The sequence below is a fragment of the Zerene cesonia genome, chromosome 11 (assembly GCF_012273895.1).
Source record: "Zerene cesonia ecotype Mississippi chromosome 11, Zerene_cesonia_1.1, whole genome shotgun sequence".
In the NCBI taxonomy this organism is placed as follows: domain Eukaryota; kingdom Metazoa; phylum Arthropoda; class Insecta; order Lepidoptera; family Pieridae; genus Zerene; species Zerene cesonia.
Genome location: NC_052112.1, coordinates 3,118,821 through 3,144,198, shown reverse-complemented (window position 1 = coordinate 3,144,198; position 25,378 = coordinate 3,118,821). Strand labels below are relative to the sequence as shown.

Below are 25,378 nucleotides of genomic sequence, written 5' to 3'. Positions count from 1 at the left end.
ATACTGTTAAATTCAGTGAATATAATAAAACACAGGTTTATGTTCTGGTATTTGACCCTCTGTTAATAATATAGTATCTACTTGTATAACGTTTATGCATGATAATAATATTATCAATTATATTCACTCCAAAATCAACTCTAAAAATACATTTTCATTTTTCGATCTAAATAATTATAATTAAGCAAGTTCCTGTAATAAAAATAAGGCATTATATTGATACTAAATGTTGGTTACTTTCGTGATTCCATTAAATCAAGTGATAACTTAAATCTATGCTATAATATTATAAAGTCAAAGTTTGTTAGTTTGTTTGTTTGAACGCAACAATCTCAGGAACTACTTATAAAAATCTAAATGTAATCGAACCGATTTGAAAAATATTTCAGTGACAGATAGCCCATTTATTGAGGAAGGCTATAGGCCATATGTAACACGGGCGAAGCCGGGGCGGACCGTTAGTCAAGTGATAAATTTCACTTTCGCCTATTAATTAAAGAATGAAAAGTGAGGCCAACTTCTTTTATCTAAAATACTATCCTACTTATATTATAAATGCGAAAGTTTGTGGGTATGTATGTATATGTATGTTTGTTACTCTTTCACGCAAAAACTACTGAACCGATGGCAATGAAATTTGGTACCTAGATAGATGGATAACTGGAATATCTTATAGGCAACTTTTTATTCCGATATTCCTAAGGGATACAGACTTACGCGGGTGAAACCGCGGGGCGCAGCAAGTATACATAATCATATAATTCTTTTATGAATTAAAAAAAAAATTAAATTGGCTCACACTGTTAAACCCATTAATAAACCCAAAATAATACAGTCGAATTGAGAACCTCCTTTGTTGAAGTCGGTTGAAAAAAGGTTAGTAATCGAAGTTACATTATTATGAGACTGTATGATATGAGATATGATATGTATGTGAAAAATTTCGTTATACGTGTCTCGATTAGGTATATGACACCTATATCGATATTCGGCCTTTCGGCCTTAAAGTTAATTTAACGTAAACAGACAATCGATTTATACTTATATATTTTTTAATAATCCACCTTCGTCGCAAATAAACGATTGAAAAATAAGAACTCAGGACAAAAATGTGAGGAATGAAAATATCTTAGCGAAGGGATTCTTACTTTTATTGAAATATCGAGCTCAAATTCGCATTGCAATTTAAAACGGAATCAAACTCGAACATTTATGTAACTAAGCTTCGTTAAGAAGCGCTTTTGAATATTGTTTTTTGGGTTTTGATGATAAAACCGAAAAAATTTCACCACCAGTTTCACTGTATTCTTTGTAAAATTTTAAGTATGTTAATAAATACACATGAATAAATACAAATGTGAATAAAAGTTCAAAATTCCGTAAATGCTGAAAAATAAACATATTACTTATTCACCTGTTTGATCAGTCTGCACCAGCCACCAACATACCCTCATAAACTTTAAGTGTCCTTCACCCACTAAATGGAAAATCGAACGACGGTTTTACTAGCAATTTCCTGACACCTTATCTATATAATATATAAAAGAGTTTAGTTGGTTATATCACATATAACACAAGAATTTTTCTTGATTGTGTTCTTATACGCATAATAATAATCATAAATAATAATTAAGATTAAGATAATAATTTGGAAATATAACAAATAAAACGTCTTTAGGAGCTGGAATGAGCATCTTAATTTGTTGCACGTTTCCCGCCCAGGTAGGGGTTTTCGTGAATCCGACATAACCCACAACCTCTTCCCCGGGGGCCGTGGGTAACTATGCAACATTTCCCCACTATAAGAAAAAATGTTTCTTTTGTCGATAAAAAAACGAAATGGAGACAAAACCAACCAACCAAAAAGCATTAAAATAAAATTTTCGTAGATAAATAACATAGAACATTATTAAATATTAGCTTTTGTCACTTATTGGTTTTATGTATGTCTATTATGACCAAAAATGTCAGATTGAAACATATAAAGGGACAATGTCCCTAACAAAACAGGGCTTTTAAAATTATTTTTTGTAGGTACCTATACTTTGAAATATTCTGCATTGCATGCTATATAAATGATATATACTTATCAAATGAAGATAGAACATACAATGCATTAATAGAGTCATTAGCGTGGGAAAACAATCAATCAATATCTTGACACGCCTCATGTGACAGCAATGGAGCAAGGTATTATTGTTACAGGTGATCAGTACAATGTGTTGACAATCAATCACATTTCTCAGGCAACTGCGGCGCTTTAAGGTCATAATTTTAAATAATAATTAACCCGCGGCCCGAGCCGGCCATAAATATTCCCCTATTATAAGCTAATTGCATTAATTAATTCCTACATTCTTTTTCCTACATTTCTTTAAAGTTACACGGAATTTTGTTTATAGGCATCACTACATTTTTAAGTATAATTTACGGTTATAATTATTACTACATAAAATATTAATATACATTGCTTGTATAAAATAAGATAACATAATGGAGTAATATAGACATGGTTAATTACTTTACTTCTTTTACTATCTTCATGGATTAAAATGGAGTAAGGAGAAAATTTCGTGACATGCCTTCCCCAAAACATTATATAGTTATTGTGATGTAACGCATAATAGCTAATCGGCGAAGCGACTCCCAATACTAAGTGATTTTTTCTGTACCAGTAGGAATATAATGGATGTCACGAAATCATAAAAGTTATATTGTAAATGAGAAATTCAGAATTCTTTGACCAAATGTTTAATATTAGAAAAGGTATATAGTCTTTACCGACTTTAAAATGGAAGAGGTTATCAATTCGATTGTATTTTTTGTGTTTATAAAAAACACGAAACATTTACGAATTTTGCGATTTTTATGATTCTTTCTTTAAAAGCTGGTGCCTTCTATGTAGTTCCATTTAAGTTTAATCTAGTCCTGTCAATTTAAAGGTTTAGTGTTTGATTAAAAATAATTATTTGACAATTTTTTATAGTATCTACATATATAACAAAAATAAAAGTAATACATACATATATTACAAAAATAAAAGTAACTAGTCTACGGTATTAAAACCATGTGCCAAAAATCGTTTTGGTCAAAAATCGTTTAAATTACATTCAAGTTTCAACAACAAACCATTTCGTTACATTTAAACGTAATAAGCTAACACATTTGTCTTTACTTTTAAACTCATTTACCTTTAAATTTATTGATTGATTGATATTGCAGAAAATTAATAATGTTTAAGAAATTTCACTCCATTAAAACATCAAAGCTCTTATACATTTTATAATTAAGTAAAATAAACGTGCCTTTACCATAATCGTTAATAATGAACAGTTTTACGACGGAACTTTCCAAGAGCTATCGTTAATATTATAAGGGTAGGTGACATCCTTATATTACTATCATAAAGATCTTAATCACAAGTAAAGAACCTTCGCAATCATGGGTCTCCTGAAACATTATATTATTTTCAGTATTAATTGGATTTATGTAATTTTTAATTATCCCATTTTTTTAATCATTTATTTAGAGGGCTTTTAAACTATTGTTTATGTCAGCCCGATTGAAACAAAAAACTTATAAACTAAATACAAACTTGATTAAAATAAAAAGAGATTAAAACAAAACAAATCTTACCCTGCTAATCACTACTGAAACAAAAAATAAATTATCCCATTAAGGTATGTTAATTTCTTGCAAAACAATGCAGTCAATAATGCAGTCACAGTCTGATCTATACCAATATTATAAAGAATAAAGAAAATACACAAATTGTTCGAGGAACATATTTTTTTTCTCGAAACAATCGGGGCGTAGTCGGGGGCTAAGTGGCAAATTGTCTAAATTAAAACTGCAATATATTTGCTAAAATAACCTCTCCTCATTTCATCGGCGCAAACCAGATGTGCTCTCCCCAACAAAGGCGTTCTCTTTGCATTTCAACCTGCAATTTGCTGCGATTAATGAATTGTAAAATAGCTGAAAACATCTTCGATTATAATTGACATCGTAAATTAGAAAGATCTGTCTTTTGAATCACACCCTTGACTTTAATCCACGCGCAGATATGGCGAAAGAATCTCCAGCACACTTGACAAGTACTTGTTTCCTGACCTGATGCCAATCATCTATTGTCGTGAATAGCTAAACTAGACAACGCTTTCATCTGTCTTGGCTGCATTCCAATTTCGATCGCAAGCTCTATGCAGAACACTGTCTTCAAACAAATTCCACTGCCTACCGGGATAATGAAATTTGGTTAAATTTTAAGACGGCTAACTATTTAAATTGCGGTTAATTAATATGGAACTACGTAGCTAGGATTACTTATGTTTTATATCATCTATTTTTCTAAGTCTCTGTCGCAAGAAGTAGTAGGTATAAGAGACTAATGAAAAATGAGCTATAGTAATCTTTTTTTATCATTGTGAAATATTGGAGAGAGGTTGAATCAAACAAGTCTACATGCCAATAATGTTTTTAAAGATGTCTCCTAAAACTAATAACAGACTCAAAAATATTAGGCATTTTTACATAAAAAGAAAATTGAGTATTACTATTTCAGACGATGTTTTGTAAAATAAAAACGTTCTACAAGCAACTCGCTTATAGCACAATATTACTGTTCAATGAAAGGAATTTATAACATAAAAATGTTCTTTTACAATTACTTTTTTTATCTATGATTTTGAGAAATCACAATGTTGCTTAGTAAATTTTGTCTTTCCACCGCACATTATAAACGGAATATTAAATATCAAAAGGCGCAGGGTCAGAGATAACTCCCACTGCTCTAGTCCCTGAGGATTTTATTTTTTCAATTTGTGTAGGCAAATTGAATTTCAGTGCATACAATCGACGAGTATAGGTCCTTATAATCGTTTTATCGTGACTTACACACATCGTATGTTTTAGTAGAAGTGTATTAGAGTGCACACCTAGTTCTTATCAATAGTAGTTCAGCTAGAAATCTTGAAATATAACCAACAATTTTTTTGAAAGTTATAATGGAATACCGGATCTGGCTTCAAGGGTTTAAGATGACGATTTCTTTCATATCAGTTTCTTGCAAAATAAAAAAAAAATCATTTTGATTCTTCTAGTTGTCAGCGACAAGCGAAGTTAGTGGCGCAGTGGACGCAATCATCCGCCGCTACCGTCTCGAGAACGGGAATTCGTTGGGCGAAAAAGATGAGGTAACTTTATTCATAATTATATAATTCATTTGTGACCCATTATTGGTACAAACATTCATCTTTATTTTATGTAAATATTGAGTGTGTTTTAATAATAGCAAATATAAAATTATACCTTGATTTACAAAAAAAGCGAAAAAGAAATCAGAACCTATTCGAAAGCTATCATAACTATTGCGTAGGTTATATATAAAAAGGAAAACATGTGTATTGTGGTTGACTTAATACAACAAATACACATACACATACCTACTTACTTCAAATAGTAAAGTATTTTATACAAATATTTCACACAATTTGCCCTTCCAAAATTTGTAACACACTCTATAAACATTGTATTTAGAAAGAAAACTCTGTAAACTCAAACGTTATAGAAACAAATATATCTACTGATCCTGATCAATGGAACGATATCCAAAAAAATAAGATAAGTTTCTTACAATAAAATATACAATATGGTAAAGCTTAGCTAAAGACACAATATTTACTTTGTCCTAAAATAATGTTGACGAAATATTAAAGAAAATTTTTTCTTTTAAGTTTCAGGTATTTCAAAACAATCATTAGATACACAATTAGGTTTTCATATTTATAAATTACTTACTTATTTAACAACGTATCGAAATTTCTTAGAAGTAGATAAATTAGATTGTAATATAATATAATAAAAACGCTACTGTGTCTGTAAAGAACATTTTTTCAAAAACACTGGTTGGCTGACTGGCTGAAGAAAAAAAAAGACGTATATTTGGCGCCAATTTTCACTCGGGCGACAGCTTTTTAATTATGACTTGATATTATTAACGATATTTGCTGTATAAATAAGTGAAACAAATTAACGAAACTTAATATGTTCTATATACCTAGTTTAATCTAACTTGTACATTGGATATTTTGTTTCAAGTTGTTTGGTCCGCCCAGCGCACCGGTACTCGAAAATCCCGAATTCCAGACGAGATGGTACTTCAAATACTTTCTTGGCAAAAGTAAGTTTATATTATATACATTACGACCGGTGACCACTCGCGGCATCACTCGCGTTGTACCCGACTTACGTAAGCCTTTGTGCTAATCCAGACTATAATCTACCTCTGTATCAAATTTCACACATATAAATATACATATATATATATATATATTTTCATACTGCTTTCGCGTGAAATAGTAACATACATCCATCCATCGCTTGAACTTTCGTGTTCATTATAATAGTAAGAAATAGGATTAGTATGTGGCTATTACTAAGTGCATTGACCATAATAAAAAGCGCTTGTCGCTTAGTTTTGATTGACCTAGCGAATTCTAAACTGTGTAGTTAAAGCAAACACATGAATAAAAATAGGCAGACAAGCTTTGTATATCTTATTTATATAACATGGTTTAATCCTATAACATATAAGTTTAGCATTTATATAAGAAACAAAAGGACAAGTAAGATCTATCAAAACATGGATTTTTTCATATTCACAGTAATTGCTCCAAAAAGCTTTTTTATATTTCGTTTTGTACGTAGCCCATATCGCCCTTAATTAATTTTACGTACCACAATAATGAGCAATGAAACTACAAAAATTCGTTACATTGCAGCGGAGTTCTCGATAAAGTATGTTTTAATGAAGCTTTTCGCGTCGAGCATTTTGTTGATTAAGTTTTCTTCCATTGTATTATAGAAAAATGTGTGCAAAAACTTTATATTAACTTCTGATATACCGGCAAGAACGTTTTTATTACTTTACGTATTAAGGAAAATCAAATGTTGTCCAATAAACTATTCCACAGAGTTTTATTGTAATTGGATGAACTTATTTACGGGAGTGATGTATATATTTTCATAGATTACAGTGGTATTATATTTAAAAAGTTTCAATTTCACTTTAAATTGTGTTTTCAAGTAAAGCGTTACGTTTCAAGCCACTTAACCTTTTTTTACTTCATTGTTATTCCGGAGCAAGTACTCATTCGACTTTTGCCGCATAATTGTGAAAGCAATAGATGCTTAAATGTCACTTCAATTTTTTCGTTTATTTATTTGAAATTCAAATAACCAATTTTTATTGACTTTAACTTTTTAAATTTATTCTAGTTGAACTTTAAATTTCTTCAGTCATTTAATCTGAAATCAAATATACTCGACATTAGAAATTTTGAGAGAATAGAAAAAATTTGATCACGAGGCAGGATTCGAACCTGCGTTTCTTGCCTAACCGTAGCAACGCCTAGCCTCTCGGCCACCCGTGATCCTGAACAGGATTCTTTCTTCTATTCTCTCAAAATTTCTAATTTATAAAGCATTTCAATGCTATAAAACTAAAAATTAAATTTATACTCGACATAATGTAAATAAAAATAAATTTATATATTAACACATGCGAATAATAAAAATACGTCACAACCTCCCAACTTAAATGCAATAAAAGATGCAGGGTGTCTAGGACAGAATTCCGTTGCAAGGTTTTAATGCATCCATTACAAGTTTTATTTCAACTTCGCTATAAGTCTGTGTAAAGTCAAGGCTGTTCCCCTCAAATACAAAGCATAAACACAAAGAAGAGTTAAGGGTTGTTATTTCAAGTTGGAGTTTAAAGCGTGACAAACCGGCGCGCAACTGAAGCGAATTTCAGTAAATCTTTGGCAGCATTCAATAGGATTGTAATTGGAATTTTCGATTGCCTAGTTGTATTGCTTTGACCACAACTAACGAGTATGAAATTTAAATAGAGTTTCCAATAGAATAATTTTACCGTAAACCATATTCAAGTGTCTTAAAGGACTCAACGTTTGTATACATCAACGTCCATGTATAATATCTATACTATAGATATACAACCGTTGTGTTATAAAGAGGAATGATTTGTATTTAAGTATGTTTGTAGTGTTTTAACACCGATGATTTTGATTTTAACATTTAGTAAGTAGTTTTTAATTTATAGCTAATGTGTATAAATATATATAAACAATAATATCAGGTTGACGAGTTTGTTTGTTTGATCGCGTTACGCTCAGCGTTACTGGACCAATTAAAAAAATTATTTCACCATCAGAACTTCACTAAATAACAAACGCTTTAGTTGACTTTTTTTAGAATTTATTGTGGGGATTGCGTTTTGACGTTATGGTATAAAAGTCCATATATGTAGGCATTTTTACTGCTCATTTATAAACAATTCAATTAGTACTCAACTTACATTTAATATTTAACAATAGTAAACGTCTGGATTAATTAAATCTCACCAACAGAAAATGTACCGTCTATATAATCCGCGGTGACTATAAATAGGGCTACGACGAATTAATTATGGGAACCATCTATCTTCCTTTAAGGCTTTTTATAGTTCTATCAATAAACCACGGAAACCTACTTTTATCATGCCTTGAAGCAATTTTATTTAATTCAGAAGGAACCGACCTCTACAAATTTGCAAATATAAAATTAATAGGAGTTAATTACCTGTAGTTCCATTATGGCTATATACAAAAGGTTCTGATGTAAAAGAATGCAAATAGAAAATCCCTCAAATGTAGACTTGATTTCAAACTTAACAAATTAACTTAGGTTCTACCAAGAAAGATGCATCCAATTCGCTTATTTAATTAAGATAGGTATACATACCTTTCTTGGCACCATATAACGCGAAATCAAATACAATGCCACTAGATACCATATCAGTATATAGAACAGATAAAATCTCTGTAACACTGGTTTTCATGCAATCGTTAAAGAACAAGGAAATTGGTTGCATAGTAACTTAGTTTTACTAATGGTACCCAAAATGACGTATATTTTGCATATTTTTACAGAACAACTAAATAGAAAAAGTACACTAATTACTATGTAATATCACTTTATTGTTCTTAATATACACACAATAAGCTCCCGCCTCGCTTTGGCCCATGGGACAAATATTGCCTACAGCACTAACGGATCACGTACCTATTATCACTCATAGTGAAAGAATTTTGTAATCGTTCCAGTAAAGAGTAACACGTTTAAACAAACAAAGTCGTCTGCCTGACATTATTATTAATATATATTTATACACATTAATTTAAAATTATAATTCTACTTACTAAATGTTACAATCAAAATCTTCTCTGAATATAATAAATCTCTGTGACGTATTTTTGATTTAAATTATGTACTCGTACACTACACATAATGTAATGTTTCAAGATTTAATTCATGCATACAATACATATTTTTTTATACATGCACATTAAACATTTTGGCAAATTCTTCGACATTTTACTATAATATTTTCATTTATTGGGTTTCATGATAGAACGATTACAAAATGTTACTCGAGGGAATTTAAAATTACCGTAATTCAGTTTGAACCATGGAGAACGGAGATTGTTTTTTTTTATTCCTTTAAAATACTTTTGAAAATATTTCATATTAAATGTTAGGAAAGATCAACGGCTATATTATAAGTAAGTTGTTATCAAGTTAAGTTTTATTGATCGTAATGAGAGTGTTATTTTGTATTGAATAGTCTACAACACGATCGTTAAATATTTGATTGATTTCAGTGCACCAAAATTACATTGGAGTAGATGGCGCCAGAGAGCCATATCTTTTAAGCGTGGTGCAGGAGGGGGCGGGTCTTTTACGAGCAATACTCTTCAATAAAATGGTAAGCAGTATAGTGCCTTTGTTACTCTCTATTGTTAACATGCCATAGGTATAAAAGAGAAATACACTAGCTTAGAAAATAAATTCTTTGTTACATAAGCATCGATTGCCTGATGATGCATTTGAAGTTCTTGACGAAAACACATTTTTTAATTTCGTTATTGGCAACCTGATAGAGATGATACTTCAGGTTGTATCACTGCTCGTGTCAAGCTTAGGTATTTTCGTCAGCTTAAACGTTTTTGAAAACACCCAAATGTAAACAGGAAGCGCAACGAACATAAAGACTTTTGCCTTGATTTGATAAGTATCGTATCGTGTATTATGAAAAAAACTAACATACACTTAAAACGTACACTTGGCATCTATTAGTTAAAGGAACAAAAAATCCCCCGAGTTTTGAAAGTATATAATCACTGCTCTGAAACCTTACGTCTGATATCGGGGAGCTACTTATAACGAGCCTTTTCACTAATTTATATTTCACAACAATAGGGTGCGCATAAAATTTACTTGCCAGCAAGTGCTTGGAGTGGCGGGGGAGGTCAAGCGCCGACGAGGCCCACCCTCAAGCAGATCCTATCGCAGTTCACAGCCATCGAGAGGATTGATAAAATGCCTAGAGAGGTTGTCAATAATTTTATTCTAAATACTATACATTTTACAATATTGATTATGATGATAAATACTTAAATATAGACTCGTAATAACACAATTTTACAACATTTAATGAAGCTATATTATACGTGAATGATATAATTATAAAATATAAGTAGTATCTTCAAGATCTAATAAGTTGGACCATAATTTTACGATGTTTACGATCGAAACCAAAAACTTCTCTTACGATGTATATAAATAACATGAATTTATTCTTATTTTGTTCAGATAACGTGTCCCGAACTTCAGAAAGACGTATTATTGCTCGAAGAGCAAGAAGGGTCGGTAAATTTCAAGATCGGCGTTATGATAATGAAGCCAGGCCAGAGAACTGACGACGAAATGCTTTCTAATGGTATTTATCATAGTCACCAACTTTTGTCAACAAAAGTCTCATTTCACTACTTTATTGGGGATTTATGTTTAAGACAACTTTGGGGTAGGATTCTGGACACAATATTTTCGTTACAAACTTAGCTTCAGGTGTTGGGACTATTTTTAATCGTGTGGATTTTAGACAGTGGACTAAATCAGAATATTCATATCAAACTCAGGTGACTGCAATGACTTTGGTATAATAAATGCTTGAGAAATTTTGAAGAAATAGAAAAAATTCGATCACGAGGCGGGATTCGAACCCGTGTTTCTTGCCTAACCGTAGCAACGCCTAGCCTTTCGGCCACCCGTGATCCCGGCCATTTCAATGCTATAAAACTAATAATTGAATATAACAAATGTTTACTATTCCTGCAATATATATGGGCCTCCTTTCTCGCGACGTCTTAGGACTTAGGAGACTTAAGACACTCTTAAACAACAAAAATTAAAAATAAATACTATTTAAGGTTAGATGCCTTAAGTAACAATGTGTACAAAGAACACTTCCTCCATAAAAATTTGCACTTTGTGACTTTTTCTAATTTAATCAAACATAATTAGGAATTATATGATCGACTAATTAAACATTCTATTATAGCGAACTGAACCCAAGTTCTAAAGTTTTTTGGGGAATGCGACGCCACAGTCCGATAGATGCACAAATACTAAACTTACAACACAATATCTGGTTTGTGTCAGGGGTAGAATATATAAATATGATTGCTTTTCCTAAAAATATAATTTGCTAATTATTTGAAATAATAGTTATGACTAGATTAATGAAAAATTTTATAGTTTTATCCATTTTACACGAATGCCACCACAGCACCTACATTCTGAATCTATTTCCATTTGGCCAGTCATCTGGGTCATTATTGTAAATGACAACATAGCATTTTTATTCCAGAGAAAGGTAACGAGAAATGGGACAGATTTATTTCACTTTTGGGAGACAAGATTCGATTAAGAGGATGGAACCGTTTTCGAGGAGGTCTGGATGTCAAAGGTAAATCCATATTCTCCTTCAGCAAACTAAATAATGTTTAAACTAATTTGCGCTGGGCATTGGACTTAAAATCAGATTTGGCATTGAATCAATCGCAATTTTCATGATAGTGTGAAATTCATTGATATATTAAAGATACTACCTACAGTATGCGCAGAATATATTGACTCGGTTTGGCTTTCTTTCTGCGGTTTCGGCTGATTCGGTTTCGGTTTCGGCAAGATTTCTGTGTTGAAATTATTGACTAGAAATATGAGACTGCAAAATTTGTTATATTGTAATTTTATTTACGTTACAAATACAATAGACGAAAGAGAAAATTATTCATAACGTAGGTACGCCTTACTTAGATCATACTATTTCACTATAAATTAATTGAGAAAGGAACTGTTAATTACTCATCACAAGTATGTAGTAGCGTCTCTAATAAGTTCTAACGTTAATTAGACTTTTAATAGCGTCCTTGCTTAATAGCAATTATACGAGTATATCTATGAAAATGATCTAAACTGAATTTAATCATAAATATTTTAAACTAATCTCGAATATGAATAAGAGATCCCAAATAATATCAGAAAGTACTAGAATATCTAACTTACATTTTAACGGTCCTAGGTGACATGACTGGCAGCCATTCCATTTACACGATGCATCAAGGTCACGAAATTATGTTTCACGTATCAACAATGTTGCCGTTCTCTAAAGACAACAAACAACAGGTCAGTATTACATTGTATTTATTCATCATTCATAATTCATAATTAATTTATTTGCAAGTATACACGGTATATATAGGTGCGACACTTGAGTTTTAGAGCATGTTTAGCCAAAATTAAACAGCAAGCAAATTTATAATATTTATACATTTAATGAAAAAGTTTTTATGCCACTTAATTGTGATTTGTGTAAATGAAATATATTACTGTTGAACTCTTGGCAAATGAATATCTTTAGGTACATATGTTATTATGTACTATAGAAATTATTAAGAAAATTTGTTTTTACGTTTCTGAAATTCAATTAATATCTATGTTGTATTTGAAAAAACACGCATGTTAAGTACCCATGTAGGTTTTGACTTCGGTGGCGCAGCGGTTATATTAAATAGAGGTAGATTTTATCTTTCTGGCAGGTCATAGAAGCCGTTCACTTACATATATGCCCAACAGCCGTCCTTTGAAAAAAACAATCAGACAAAATTATGCTGTGCGTATGCCCCGTTCCTATTACATTGATATGCGCACGAACATTTAAATGCCTTCCTTTCCTGTTTTTATTCTATCTTGAATTCTTATTATACGTTTATAAGAGCACTCAAATAAAGAAAGCTTTCAAGATAATTCCTGTTTGTGAAAATAAGCTGGCTTACTGCCTTTTATGATTAGATTTATTATCAGCAGAACATTCTTAACAAACAAATATTTTGAGACAGTACTTGCATTAAATTTAATGGGATCAACTTCACCTTTTAAACAAAAAGCTTCAATCGGAAGAATTTACTTTGTGCTTCTCACCTTATTTTGTAACAAAAACTCCTTAAAAGCTAGAGTGTTTCAATCTTAACTAATCTTGTTGTGAAGCTCTCCAATACCAACTTCGAGTAGTGTCTTATTTCAGGATGCTCTTTTATTTTTCTAGAAATATGAGATTAGTTCTTCTACTATAATCATGGATTATGCATAAGCCTTTTAATAATCCAATACACATGGCATGTACGACGTACGTGTATGTGTGACCCGTTTCTATTCCTTCGAATCATTGGTTATCACATCAAATGGTGAACCCTCCGTTGAACTAATTAATACAGTGTAGGTTCTCTGAAGCATTTGCACGCACAAGACCTCAAGACTCATTGATTAATTTTCACAAAGGCATAGGGAAAGGCACCCATGCTATTATTATAAACCCTTACATTTTATTGTTACTATTAAGGGTAGCAGAATAACAAACCTATAATGTTCTAATAATTGTTATAATATCGGCCGTCTTTTATATATAAATGATCTTAACTCGCTGTAAAAATGATTTAATTTAAAAATAAATGAATAAATACAGGTGTTTAAATCTAAATTTCAAGTTTAAAAATAAACAAATTCGTAGCTAGACATTCGCTGCGCGCAGTTTAACAAACGACTTTCCATTTGTCACTGTCTGTAATTTAACCTTTTATCTCTAAAACTATTCAAATTGTCATGATGTTTTTGCGTTTTTACAGTAACCTTTGCTTGTATTCATTTTTTTTTCAATTTCAATATATTCTATACATTATATTTATCTACATAAATTAATCTTATTTTCCACCTGGAAAAATTCCCGATATTTAGACCTATAAATATACTAAAATATTGTGTATCACTTGATTTTATTTTATGCTAAATACTTCGTTACCATTTAAATTTTCAATAATAAGCCACAGACAGTACAATCAGGTCAATATATTTTCGTCTGTACTGGTTTTCAAACGAGCTCATTCAATTACGATTTATTTGTTTACAGTGCCTCCATTGTAATTTATGTATATTGTAGCATTAATTAAGAGCAAGCGATATGACATTGTTCACAGCTCGAGAGGAAGCGTCACATCGGCAATGATATTGTCAACATTGTGTTCACTGAGGACGCAGTACACAACACCTTCAACCCGCAATGTGTTAAAAGCCATTTTACTCGTATCCTTTACCAATCTATACTAGAATATTATTATAAAAACAACAACTCCCACCATTGAACCGATTTCAACAATTCTGTCACATCCATCTCAAAGCTACATTATTCCTGAGTAACATAGGCTTTATTTTACTTTGTTTTTATCCCAGGTCAACACAACGCCTATATATAAGTTGCTTAATTATAGGGGATAATATATTATACTGAATAGATTATACTTTACATTTAATTTTTTCGACACAATGTAATTTTAACAAGCTTGCAATTGAGTTCATTACTATAAACACGTCAAATAAGGCGACGCTTTGTCTTTAGAGATGTCACTCTGATTCGTATCTACTACGTACTACTTTCCTTACAAGAAGCCAGATGTATTCGCAGTGGTATCCGAGGTGGAGGGCGAGGGGTACCGGCTGAGCGTGTACACGGACGACACGGTGCCGCCGTTCGGGCCCTCCCTCCCCTGTCCCCCGGTGTTCAGTGATCCGCAACTATTCAGGGAATTCCTCTTAGTAAGCGACTTTATTATCTTAATCTTAATACGATCATACTGTTCGGTGATGTTTGTCTTCGTTTAATTCGGTTTGTTATTGGATGTATTGTTCCGAGTCGAGTTCATGAGTGACGGTCGTGTAAGATTTTTAAATTATTAAATTGTGTTATTAAATAATTTGATTTTCTTTATCGTTGTTTTGTACAAAAAATCCTCACGTTATGTGCTTACATTTACATATGTTATCTGTTCCAATAACACTAAAAAGAAATATTTTGCGCTCGCGTAATTAAACGAAGTTAATTTAAACAAACACATAGGTTGGACATTAAAGGATCACGTATAAATTTAGTTTAGTCAATTTATCTATTGAAATTTAGTCCCACGAGACCGCTTATTCCCCATGTACAAATAGCCTCCTGTGCTTTATTGTATTGACAATTGCTTTCAGGTAAAACTAATGAATGGTGAAAAGGCAGCGTTCCAAACGCCAACATTCGCTTTGAAGAGGCAGAGGACTCTCGACACTTTGATACGGGATATATACGCTGAGCACTGCTCCGACCATAAAGTGGTAAGACATAATAAGGTCCTTAGAAGAGTTTCATTACTCAAATGTACTAGAACCGTTCGAGTGAATCGTTCCACTTTCAAACGTTCTGTTGAATGCAATTCATTCACGCTTTATATAGACGCAGTCTTGCAATTTGAACGTTTTTATGATTTTTTTTTTGTGGTGAACATGCGACATTGTAAATTTTCGAATTACTCTGCCTGCTTTTAAAAACAATGTCGTGACTATAAGTTATTATTTTTCTCTTTACAAATTAATGTTTTCTAATGGTCCTACTCAATTATATGTACTTGAAAATTACAGATTTGTAACTAAGTGGTTGACGAATTAACTCTTATTCTTTTCCTGCACATTATCTATACCACTACTGCTCGTTAACAGAAAAAAAACGTGACGATGACATTCTATCCTATCCTACTAATATTATTAATGTGAAAGTTTGTAAGGATGTGTGTGTGTGTGTGTGTGTTTGTTACTCTTTCACGCGAAAACTAATGAACCGATTGCAATGAAATTTTACACGTAGACAGCTGTACAACTGGAATAACATACAGGCAACTTTTAATCCCGATATTCCTACGGGAAACGGACTTACGCGGGTGAAACCGCGGGACGCAGCTAGTTATTGTCCTAAACAACAAGTTATATCTCCCAAATCTATGTATTGGCAACAGTACTTGTACTTGACTGGCGAATGATTTGTTGAAGTATAGTATAATATTAATACGTATTTTATATCCCTACATTCAGAGCAAACATATGCTTGTGTTAGTATGCATCGGAGGCCCGTATCCTATTCCACAGGCTTCAGACAGGCAGTCCTTTTCTATATTTCCGTCATCAATCCTGTGCAAATGTGTATCTAAAGAACAAGGAGCTTCTTTGCAAGCTCTAGTATTAATAAATATCATATTTTGATGTCATCGTCAGAGAGCTGGTGGGCCGCCTAATGGTAAGCGCTACCACCGCCCATGAACATTTGGGGCGGCGTAAGGTCGTTTGAGGACTTTACGCCTCTACAAATGGATGGCCGACTTTAAATTAGAGAGGGATTAAGTAAGGATTGATAAGAGGAACAAAGCAAAGAACTAGGAAGGGTAAGGATAATGGCCCCCGGTGTATACTTGAATACTTTATTTATATCATAAGCAAAGCATCCATGTATTACCAGCCAATGCTATCACGTCGAGCGTTATCCGACGTGTGGTCGGGGGGAGCGGGCGCGGGCGGCGCGGGGGCGGCGCGCACGGAGCGCTTCCTGCACGTGGGGCAGGCGCTCAAGTTAGACGCTGTGCTAAGAGGCGATGCGCCGACCAGCCTTGTGTCTACTGGTGAGTTACACTACTTAAAGTGGAGAATGCGTTTAATTCGCATTAACTCTACGTATATAAAATATTAAAAATAAATCATCTTATTGTAGTGTGTACATGTGGGTAATAATGTGTATACATGTGGGTTCAAAGACCAGTCGACAACTGGCCAGTTTACTACGGAAATTAAAAGTGATTGCATCAAGCCACGTGTTTTGTTACGAATTTAGCCCCAAACACCATGCTTATCTATTATCTACAGCTGTGTGTGTTATCCATACGAAAAATTTAATCTTAAAAAACTGCCTCTGAAATTTCGTAATACAAAATTGTCGCTTTTTGCTAGTGGTATATAGGTAATGTTGTATGATATCGTCCGCATCAGGTTCAGGCGGGTCGCGCCGCGCGCCGTGGGAGGGGCGGCTGTGGCGCGCGGCGCCGCTGCCCGCCACGCCGCTGTGCGCCGAGCAGCTCGCCGACGGGAGGGTGCTGCTCTCGACCACTTCCAATACTTATATACTCGAAGGTCTATGATTTAAGATGGAAAAAAAATAATATATTTGCATTGTATATACAATAAGATTTACAAACACGAATTTTACTATATAGACTTATTTTAGAAGCACCTTTGTATCGTCATAACATAGTTTTACCACGGTTTTTAAAGTAATTACTACAGAGAAGATACGCACGGTTTCTACAATTTTTCGAATATCCCAATGTGCTACGAAGAAAACAAAACCGTTATATCTCTTTTCTAAATCGTCCAGTCATCGTAACTTGGGCTCCACATATAAGCCTATACGCATATCCCGGGTTATATTAACTGGCTGCAAAATTCTACAAAATTATTTTCAAAATTAGTATAACTACTCATATAACGCGCGCTGCGTAGAGTATGAGCTATCCCGGTACCCCGTTTTATCATTTAAGACATTGACAGTGGCGCACAAAATTTCCTGGTCATTAACCAAATTTCAATGTAACGTAAAGAGAGCGGCACGACCCGCGTGGTGCTGCGCTGGGAGGGGTGCGTGCGCGGGGCGCGGCGCACGGAGCGCGCGGGGCTGTTCCGCGTGGGCGCGCGCGCGTGCGGCGGCGGCTCCACCACGGGCGGCGCGGGCGGCGCGGGCGTGTACGCGCTGCCGCTGCCCGAGCTGTGCGCCGGCGCGTGGGCCATGCGCCCGCTGCAGGACTGCAAGCACGCGCGCCTGCCGCGCACCAAGACGGCGCACTACTTCGACCTGCTCGAACAAGGTGACCGGTTCGCTTTCAATATCGAATTTACATCTCAATCTCTTGTTTTTTATTATACTATGTGCGAAATTACCTCGTTTTACTAGCAAAGAAGAAATAAAGCGAAGATCTCGATGAACGCATAATACTTACCGGAGCCAGTTTCTAAACTAGTTCATAATCGACACCCAATACTACTGACATATTATGTTATAAGTATGTGGTCGCTGAAGATCTAGAGAGAGCGGCCTAATATTTATTTATAATAAGTAATTTTTTTAATAATATTTAATGTATTATGTACATTATTATTTAAAAATTTGCTGCAATTATAACTTGTCTACGACTAATTAGCGTTAATTCTAGTAAATTGACCGTGGGCATGGGGTCTATCTAAACAGTCACAATATGAAAAAAAAACATAGTTTATGAAAAATTATGATATTATATTCATTTAATATTAATCGAAACGCATATTTGGAAGATTAATTTATCAAAATAGTAAATGTTATTTTTCCTCTTATTGTTTTGGTGGTCACTTTGGTGTTTGATATTATACCTATTCATTATTCAAAAATAATTGATTAGTATTTAAGGGGGAGTTAGACGGAAGTTTGAGGATTATTGACATAGAACAAGGTGTGGACCATATTTGTTTTTCCACCAACAAATATTAACTATAATGATTTGTAGCGGCCTCGCACCCCTCAATTGTTTATAATTTTCATGAAGACGATGACTAAAGCTGTGCGCAATATATATATAAACCCATGCAGCATTTGGGCTTAACAATCAATCAAAAATGTAGAAATTCATTAAAAAATATATTTTCAGGTGAGGGAGGCAAGACTTTCTTAGCAATAGCAATAGGCAGAAGAATTCTTCTTTTAGTTGAAGAGCCAAAGACTGATAGTGAAATGGGATTTGAATACACTCATGTCAAAGTGAGTCAGTTTATACATTTACATTTCATTCTTTTTTGTTACTTCAATTTACATAACAAAATAAACGTGTAGAAAAGATTTTACTATTATGTAGTTATTTAATACATTTTAATAAAACAGTATATGTTAATAATCTATGTTAACTGTAAGTAATAAAATATTATCTAGATAGTCTTGTGTTAATGTCATATTAAACTTCAGGCAATTCTTAAATACAATAATATTAATAATGTTTTTCTTTACTTTTGTCATTATTACAAATAGATGTTGGAATCTCAGACCTACCCCATATTCACACAAAATATTCGCACACTTCTTTTCATAACTTTGATTACTACATAGTATCGTATTACGTTATCTGTGGTTTGATTAATGTTACATGTATTTGCTTGCAGGATATCCAATTGAGTGAGACACCGGTTTTACTTAAAATGATGGACGGCGAAGTTCCTGTCACTGTTATAGGATATAAGCACCATTGGGAAGTTTTAGAAACCAGTACAGGACAGGTATATAACTAATTAAAGAAGTTATTGAAAATAGACGATTTTTAAAATGTGTGTCAAAAATAGCTTTCTCGTGGAACTCAAATTTAGAATAAGTATACCGATTAAATTTTAAGCAATAGAAGATTTCCTATATCAATGCACTTGTCATGAAACATTCATAAACCGATGCATAAAACATTGAAATGCTTCATAAATAAGAATTTTTAAGATAAATGAGGTGTCCCTTAGGCATATGAAACCGAAAGAATGGAACAAATTTGATTACAGAGGCGGGATTGGCAAAAAGACGCGGGTTCGAATAGGTTCAACAGTGACACATTTTTTTCTTTTCTTTAAAAAAATTTCCCACAAGCACCAATTGAACTTTATTGTATACTAGCTATCTATATTATATCGTAGCTAATGTGTATATATATACTACACTGTTACTCTTTCACATAAAAACTACTCAATGGATTTTAATGAAACTACAATAATACAGCTTAAGAATAACACATAAGCTATATAAATGCTCAATATTGTCCGTTAGTTCCTCCACAGGCAATAACAGCAGTTAGGCAGTTAGGCAGCTAGGCAGCTAGGCAGGTAGTAACAAAGAAGTGAACTTCCAGACGGTGCGGCGCGCGGACGGCGGCGAGGAGGGCGGCGCGCGGCGCGGCGCGCTCGTCAACGCGCTGCGCATCGGCGACGAGCGGGACGGCCAGCTGCTGCTCTGCTACAATCGTACGTGCCTACACGCTGTGCCTTGCGGCCAGTGTTGCGTACATGCGTTGCTTTGTATATAGCTTGGGTGCCTGTATACAAAATAATGTAATTAGGTTGGGTGCTTGTATACAAAATAACGTAATTAGGTTGGGTGCCTATCAAAAAAATAATGAAAGTAGGTTTTGGGTACCTGTTTACAAAATATTGCAATTAGGTTGGATACCTTTGTATAAAATAACGCAATTAGGTTGGGTACCTATATACAAAATAACGCAATTTGGTTGGATGCCTGTATACAAAACTAGACGCTCGTCCCGTCTCCGCCCGGATATCAAGATTCCTGTTTTATCCAAAGGTAATGCCTCCTTCGGGAATGCTGATGCTAATCGGAATAAAAAGTCCTATCCTATATCCTATCACCCAAATCAGCTCATACCCTGTTTGTATAGCAAATTTCATCAAAATCCGTTCAGTAGTTTCAGAGTGATTGACGGACAAACGTCCAAACAAACAAACTTTCACATTTATAATATTAGTGTGATAATGCAATTAGGTTAGGTGCCTATACACAAAATAACAAATGTACGCTAAACGATATAAACGATAAATAATATGAATTTAATTTTTAAAAATCCGTGTCCAAAGGGTAAAACAAATTATATTACTTAGTTTACAAATCTTAAGAATTGAATTTCAAGAACGGAACTCCATTTGATTATTATTAAGACTTCAATGTCCGTCTATCTGTCTGTCCGTCTACTACTAGACTGTATCACATGAACAATGATAGTTAGACAGTTGAAACTTTCAGTGATGATATCTATTACCGCTTTAACAATATATTTAAAATCGAGATCAACACAGATATTAGAACTAAAAATGATATTGAAGTTAATAATTTGAAATACATTTATTTTTAATTCAGATACCTGCCATTTTGAAAGACTAACAAGCAAAGGTTTGGAAAGCGATAGTGAATATGATTTTCACTGGACCACCGTGCCCACAGCTGTTGGTATGTAAATACTTATTTTAAACATTTTTCTTTATCATATGTTCTCATATGTTAATGTTATTTTCCTTGTTTCCAGTATGTGCATTCCCTTATATTATGGCCTTTGCCGAGGACCTGTTGGAAATCCGACTCGTTGCTAACGGCTCTCTGGTGCACGCGGCTTGCATTCCTGGTTTAAAACTTCTATGCGGTAGAAAGGTAGTTCTCGTTATATTCTTACTATATTAAAATTTAGCACTTTTCGCTTTTATTTGTTTTGGGAATTAAGTCGAAACTCTTCTGATATAGCTTCAAAGATGTTAGAGATTAATTGTAGAAATCAATTAAAAAATAAAAAGCCTTGGGTTGAGGGGAAAAACTTTGAAATAAATTGTTAAACTTGTATTTAACCATCTTGTACAAAGCGAACGTTCGTGCATTATATATTGTGTTCCTTGTAATTCGAGTGCCAAGTGTAGCGGAGTGAAAGATTGGGAGTAAAGCGGCAAAACATTTTCAAAATACAAAAAATAGCATACAAAAAATAGCATCTACTTAATTTCCAACCTTTTTCATCCATTCTTTGACGTTATCACATAACATTATGCCATACAAAAAATTACGCAGCTAAAGTTATTTTTATGTCTAAGCGGGTAAATGAGCTGGTGGCTTGCATGATAGTAATCGAACACCACCGCCTTTAAACATACGTTGGCTTAGAACTCTGCGAATGCACTGCCCGCAAAGGTAAGGATTACTGCTTACGGAAAGGATTGATGACTGGAAAGAAGAAATAGACTAGGAAATGAAACGAGCGTCAGTTTTTGATTCAAAAACCAAACGAAAATCAAACGAGATCGCGACCTAGCGTAAAGCCCACCTTTTGTTGATTATTTTATATTTACTATTTGCTTTTCATGTAATTTATTAATAAGTTTTCATTAGCAATAAAGAATATTCATTTCACCCGTTCTATGACGCGACCGCATAACATATTCACCTTCCCCACCTACGCACACATATACACTACGCAGCTGAGGAATATTCTCGAAAACCTCGAACACTCGGCAGGACATATTCTACGTAGCGTGCGCGCCGGAGTACGTGCCGCTGGGGCGCGACGCCGAGCCGTGCCTGCACGACAGCTACGAGCTCGCGCGCCTCGCCGGCAAGCCGTACTCCATCGACGACGAGGACGCTGATAGGTATATATACATACTACACAACACTCCTAGCTTTATCTAACAAAATTGCTGCGGCCCGCGGTTTCACCCGCGTAAGTCTATATCCTGTTAGAATATTGGGATATAAAGTAGCCTTTATGTTATTCCAGTTGTTCAGCTGTCTACGTACCAAAGTTCATTGCAATCGGTTCAGTAGTTTTTGCGTGAAAGAGCAACAAACACACACACATCCTTACAAACTTTCGCATTTATAATATTAGTAAAATAGGATATTATTATTTTATTGCGATTCCATCACTCTTCACAAGTATTTCAATTTCAACAAATGAATGATTCCTCTCCCATTTCTTAACTTGCTTCCGCACATGTTGGGCTAGCTCGCATCAAGCAAAGAGCAGAGGAAATTTTTAAAGTCGGCACTCCATTTGCAAAACCATTCGTTTCACTTAATTACAAACAATAAATCTGAAGTGTCATCTCGCTTTCTCAATCCTTTACGCCCAAATAAGTATCTCCACTTCCCACTTCTATCTCACAAATAAAACTAAATCTCTCTCACGTCTTTCTTACCACTAAAATAAATTTGTACATAAATTCATATTGACAGTTGCTAATAATACACAAATATTATCTGTTTGGAAGTGTCTCACTTCATCTATCAATAAGCAATGAATTGTAAATCATACACCTGATTGGAAGGTTCGGTTTGAAAAAAAATCAAATTTGCATTATTTAAAGATATCTTATTGAATGTTCATAACTCTGAGAGTTATCGTGATACTGCCAAATAGCAGATATCGCATTATAATGTAACTTGGATTACGTCATATCCAATAATTACCAAATATGTCGCATCATTAACAAAAAATACGGCCTAAAATCATCGAACAACAGTCATACAAAAATACAAATTTCTTTGGGGAAGAAATTTTCAAATATACATCATAGATAAAACTTGGCTTAATAACAATGCGTGTAACAACAACTAGTCGATAACAGTTTTGTAGACGCGTAGCGCGTAGCGTGTCTACACAATAGCTACGCTGCTACGAGCTCACGCAATAGCAATAAATTACACTACATAACTAATTGTATATTATTATCACATTGAGTGCTCATGAACGTACCACATCTATCAATCAAAGGGATTCCGTGACCACAAACATTATACGAGATTTCAAATGAATTAACTATTTAATAAATTAACTTACTTTGTACGATTTATGATACTTCGTAGAGATATTATACGTTTTGAATGCAATATTAAATTTATAGTTTTTAAACTCTTTACATTAACTTGTATTCATGAAAACTTACAGGCACTATTAATATATTTTCATTATTTCACTATTTTACTAGGTCGAGGTTTTACTATGTAACGATAACTTCATTTATTTTTTTTAATTATGTATGTGTATAATCACAAACTATTACATTAATGCGAAGATTTTTAAAATATGCTACTATTCTACCATCTTGTTAATGTTTATGGTACAGAGTGATTATGTGAGGAAAACTCTATTTCGATATCAATAAACCCATTGAGTTTACTATTGTTTTGACATCATTTTTCAAGGGAATATATTTATGAATAATAAATAACAAACAGAAATGACCAAAGCAGCCGCACGCCGGAGAACACGTCGGCGTCGAGCCGCAGCAGCTCGATCTCGTCGGAGCAGGACAGCATCCGGCCGCCGCTGCAGCGCATGACGCCGATATCGCCGCCCACCTCGCCGCAAGGTTACAGCTTTAGCTTTCGCCCGCGGCTTCCCACGTGTTAAAATGAGAGTAGTTTCGAGTGGTTCAAAAGGAAACTATATGTATAATGCATATAAAGCTTCCTCTTAAATCACTCTATCTGTTTAAAAAAATCATCAATATCCGTTACGTAGTTTTTAATTTAAGCATACATAGGGACATAGGGAAAGACAGCGAAAACGGCTTTATTATATACTATGTAGTGATTATATATTTAGATATTTAAGCAGTTATTTATATTAATATATTGTCAGAAGGTAATTTTTAACAATTAATGGTGGCAATTATTTTAATTGTAATGGCTACTTTTAATTAGGAGTAAAACTGATCGTTGCAATACTGGCTGTCTTATAAAACAAATAAATCAAATTATCATCTAAATATATACAAATAAATTTAATACAAATTGACTATTACTTAACAGGTATCAAAAAATTAAATAGTACACCAAAACGTAATAGTACGACTACACTAACTTGTATAATTCAACTTTCTTTTAATATACTATATGGTCGAATCTGATATTCTTCAACTTTTGTGTATTGACGTTTACAAGAATTCATGGACTATCATATTAAAGTCCACTAGAAAGTAACTTTAGATATAAAGCAAGAATTAAGGAATGTGCTTTAGATAATAGAAAAATAACTAGATAATAGGATATAGGTAAGTCTTTAATTATATCTGATAATTTTCATTATATCTTCGTAAAAAATCCTAACAACATACAAACACGTCCGCAACAGAGAACAGCGGTCGCTGCGTGCGCATCTACAAGATCCCGCAGAGCAACCTGAGCGCGGCCGCCTACCAGCGGCAGTCCGTCTCCGCGGACCACGTCGTGTGCTCCTACTTCAACGATAGGCACGTTCTTATTATATTTGATTTTTTTTTTTTATTTACTGTGGTAAATAAAAAAATCATCAACTGGCAATCGATAAAATTAAAAAAAAATAGTTTGTTTATATGGCCCTTGTTTCCATTTTTAAAAATAGAACACTTCTGTTGTTTTTATTGACTTACCGACTATATTCAAACAAATCAACGAGTAATTGATAAAATATCGAATATATTTAAGAATATGTTATATTTGTATTTCCAAATATATTTCCCTATCAATAATAAAATT

General features: G+C 33.6%; 1 protein-coding gene across 4 annotated transcripts in view; it reads left to right on the top strand.

The window, feature by feature from the left end:
• The window catches only part of LOC119830246 (GTPase-activating Rap/Ran-GAP domain-like protein 3), a 114,996-nt gene that overhangs the window by 89,126 nt on the left and 492 nt on the right, over window positions 1-25,378 (top strand). For 3 of the 4 annotated variants that reach the window (XM_038353185.1, XM_038353187.1, XM_038353184.1), the window contains 21 exons: window positions 5,103-5,195; window positions 6,100-6,181; window positions 9,726-9,829; window positions 10,324-10,455; window positions 10,717-10,843; window positions 11,774-11,872; window positions 12,488-12,591; window positions 14,436-14,541; window positions 14,909-15,051; window positions 15,484-15,606; window positions 16,778-16,937; window positions 17,302-17,442; window positions 17,910-18,173; window positions 18,987-19,096; window positions 19,492-19,605; window positions 20,217-20,328; window positions 21,236-21,325; window positions 21,402-21,523; window positions 22,376-22,509; window positions 24,098-24,231; window positions 24,996-25,113. In XM_038353185.1, coding sequence (XP_038209113.1) covers window positions 5,103-5,195; window positions 6,100-6,181; window positions 9,726-9,829; window positions 10,324-10,455; window positions 10,717-10,843; window positions 11,774-11,872; window positions 12,488-12,591; window positions 14,436-14,541; window positions 14,909-15,051; window positions 15,484-15,606; window positions 16,778-16,937; window positions 17,302-17,442; window positions 17,910-18,173; window positions 18,987-19,096; window positions 19,492-19,605; window positions 20,217-20,328; window positions 21,236-21,325; window positions 21,402-21,523; window positions 22,376-22,509; window positions 24,098-24,231; window positions 24,996-25,113 — 2,612 coding nt within the window. The remainder of the gene's footprint in view (window positions 1-5,102; window positions 5,196-6,099; window positions 6,182-9,725; window positions 9,830-10,323; window positions 10,456-10,716; window positions 10,844-11,773; window positions 11,873-12,487; window positions 12,592-14,435; window positions 14,542-14,908; window positions 15,052-15,483; window positions 15,607-16,777; window positions 16,938-17,301; window positions 17,443-17,909; window positions 18,174-18,986; window positions 19,097-19,491; window positions 19,606-20,216; window positions 20,329-21,235; window positions 21,326-21,401; window positions 21,524-22,375; window positions 22,510-24,097; window positions 24,232-24,995; window positions 25,114-25,378) is intronic. The other variant, XM_038353186.1, reaches the window with a different exon arrangement.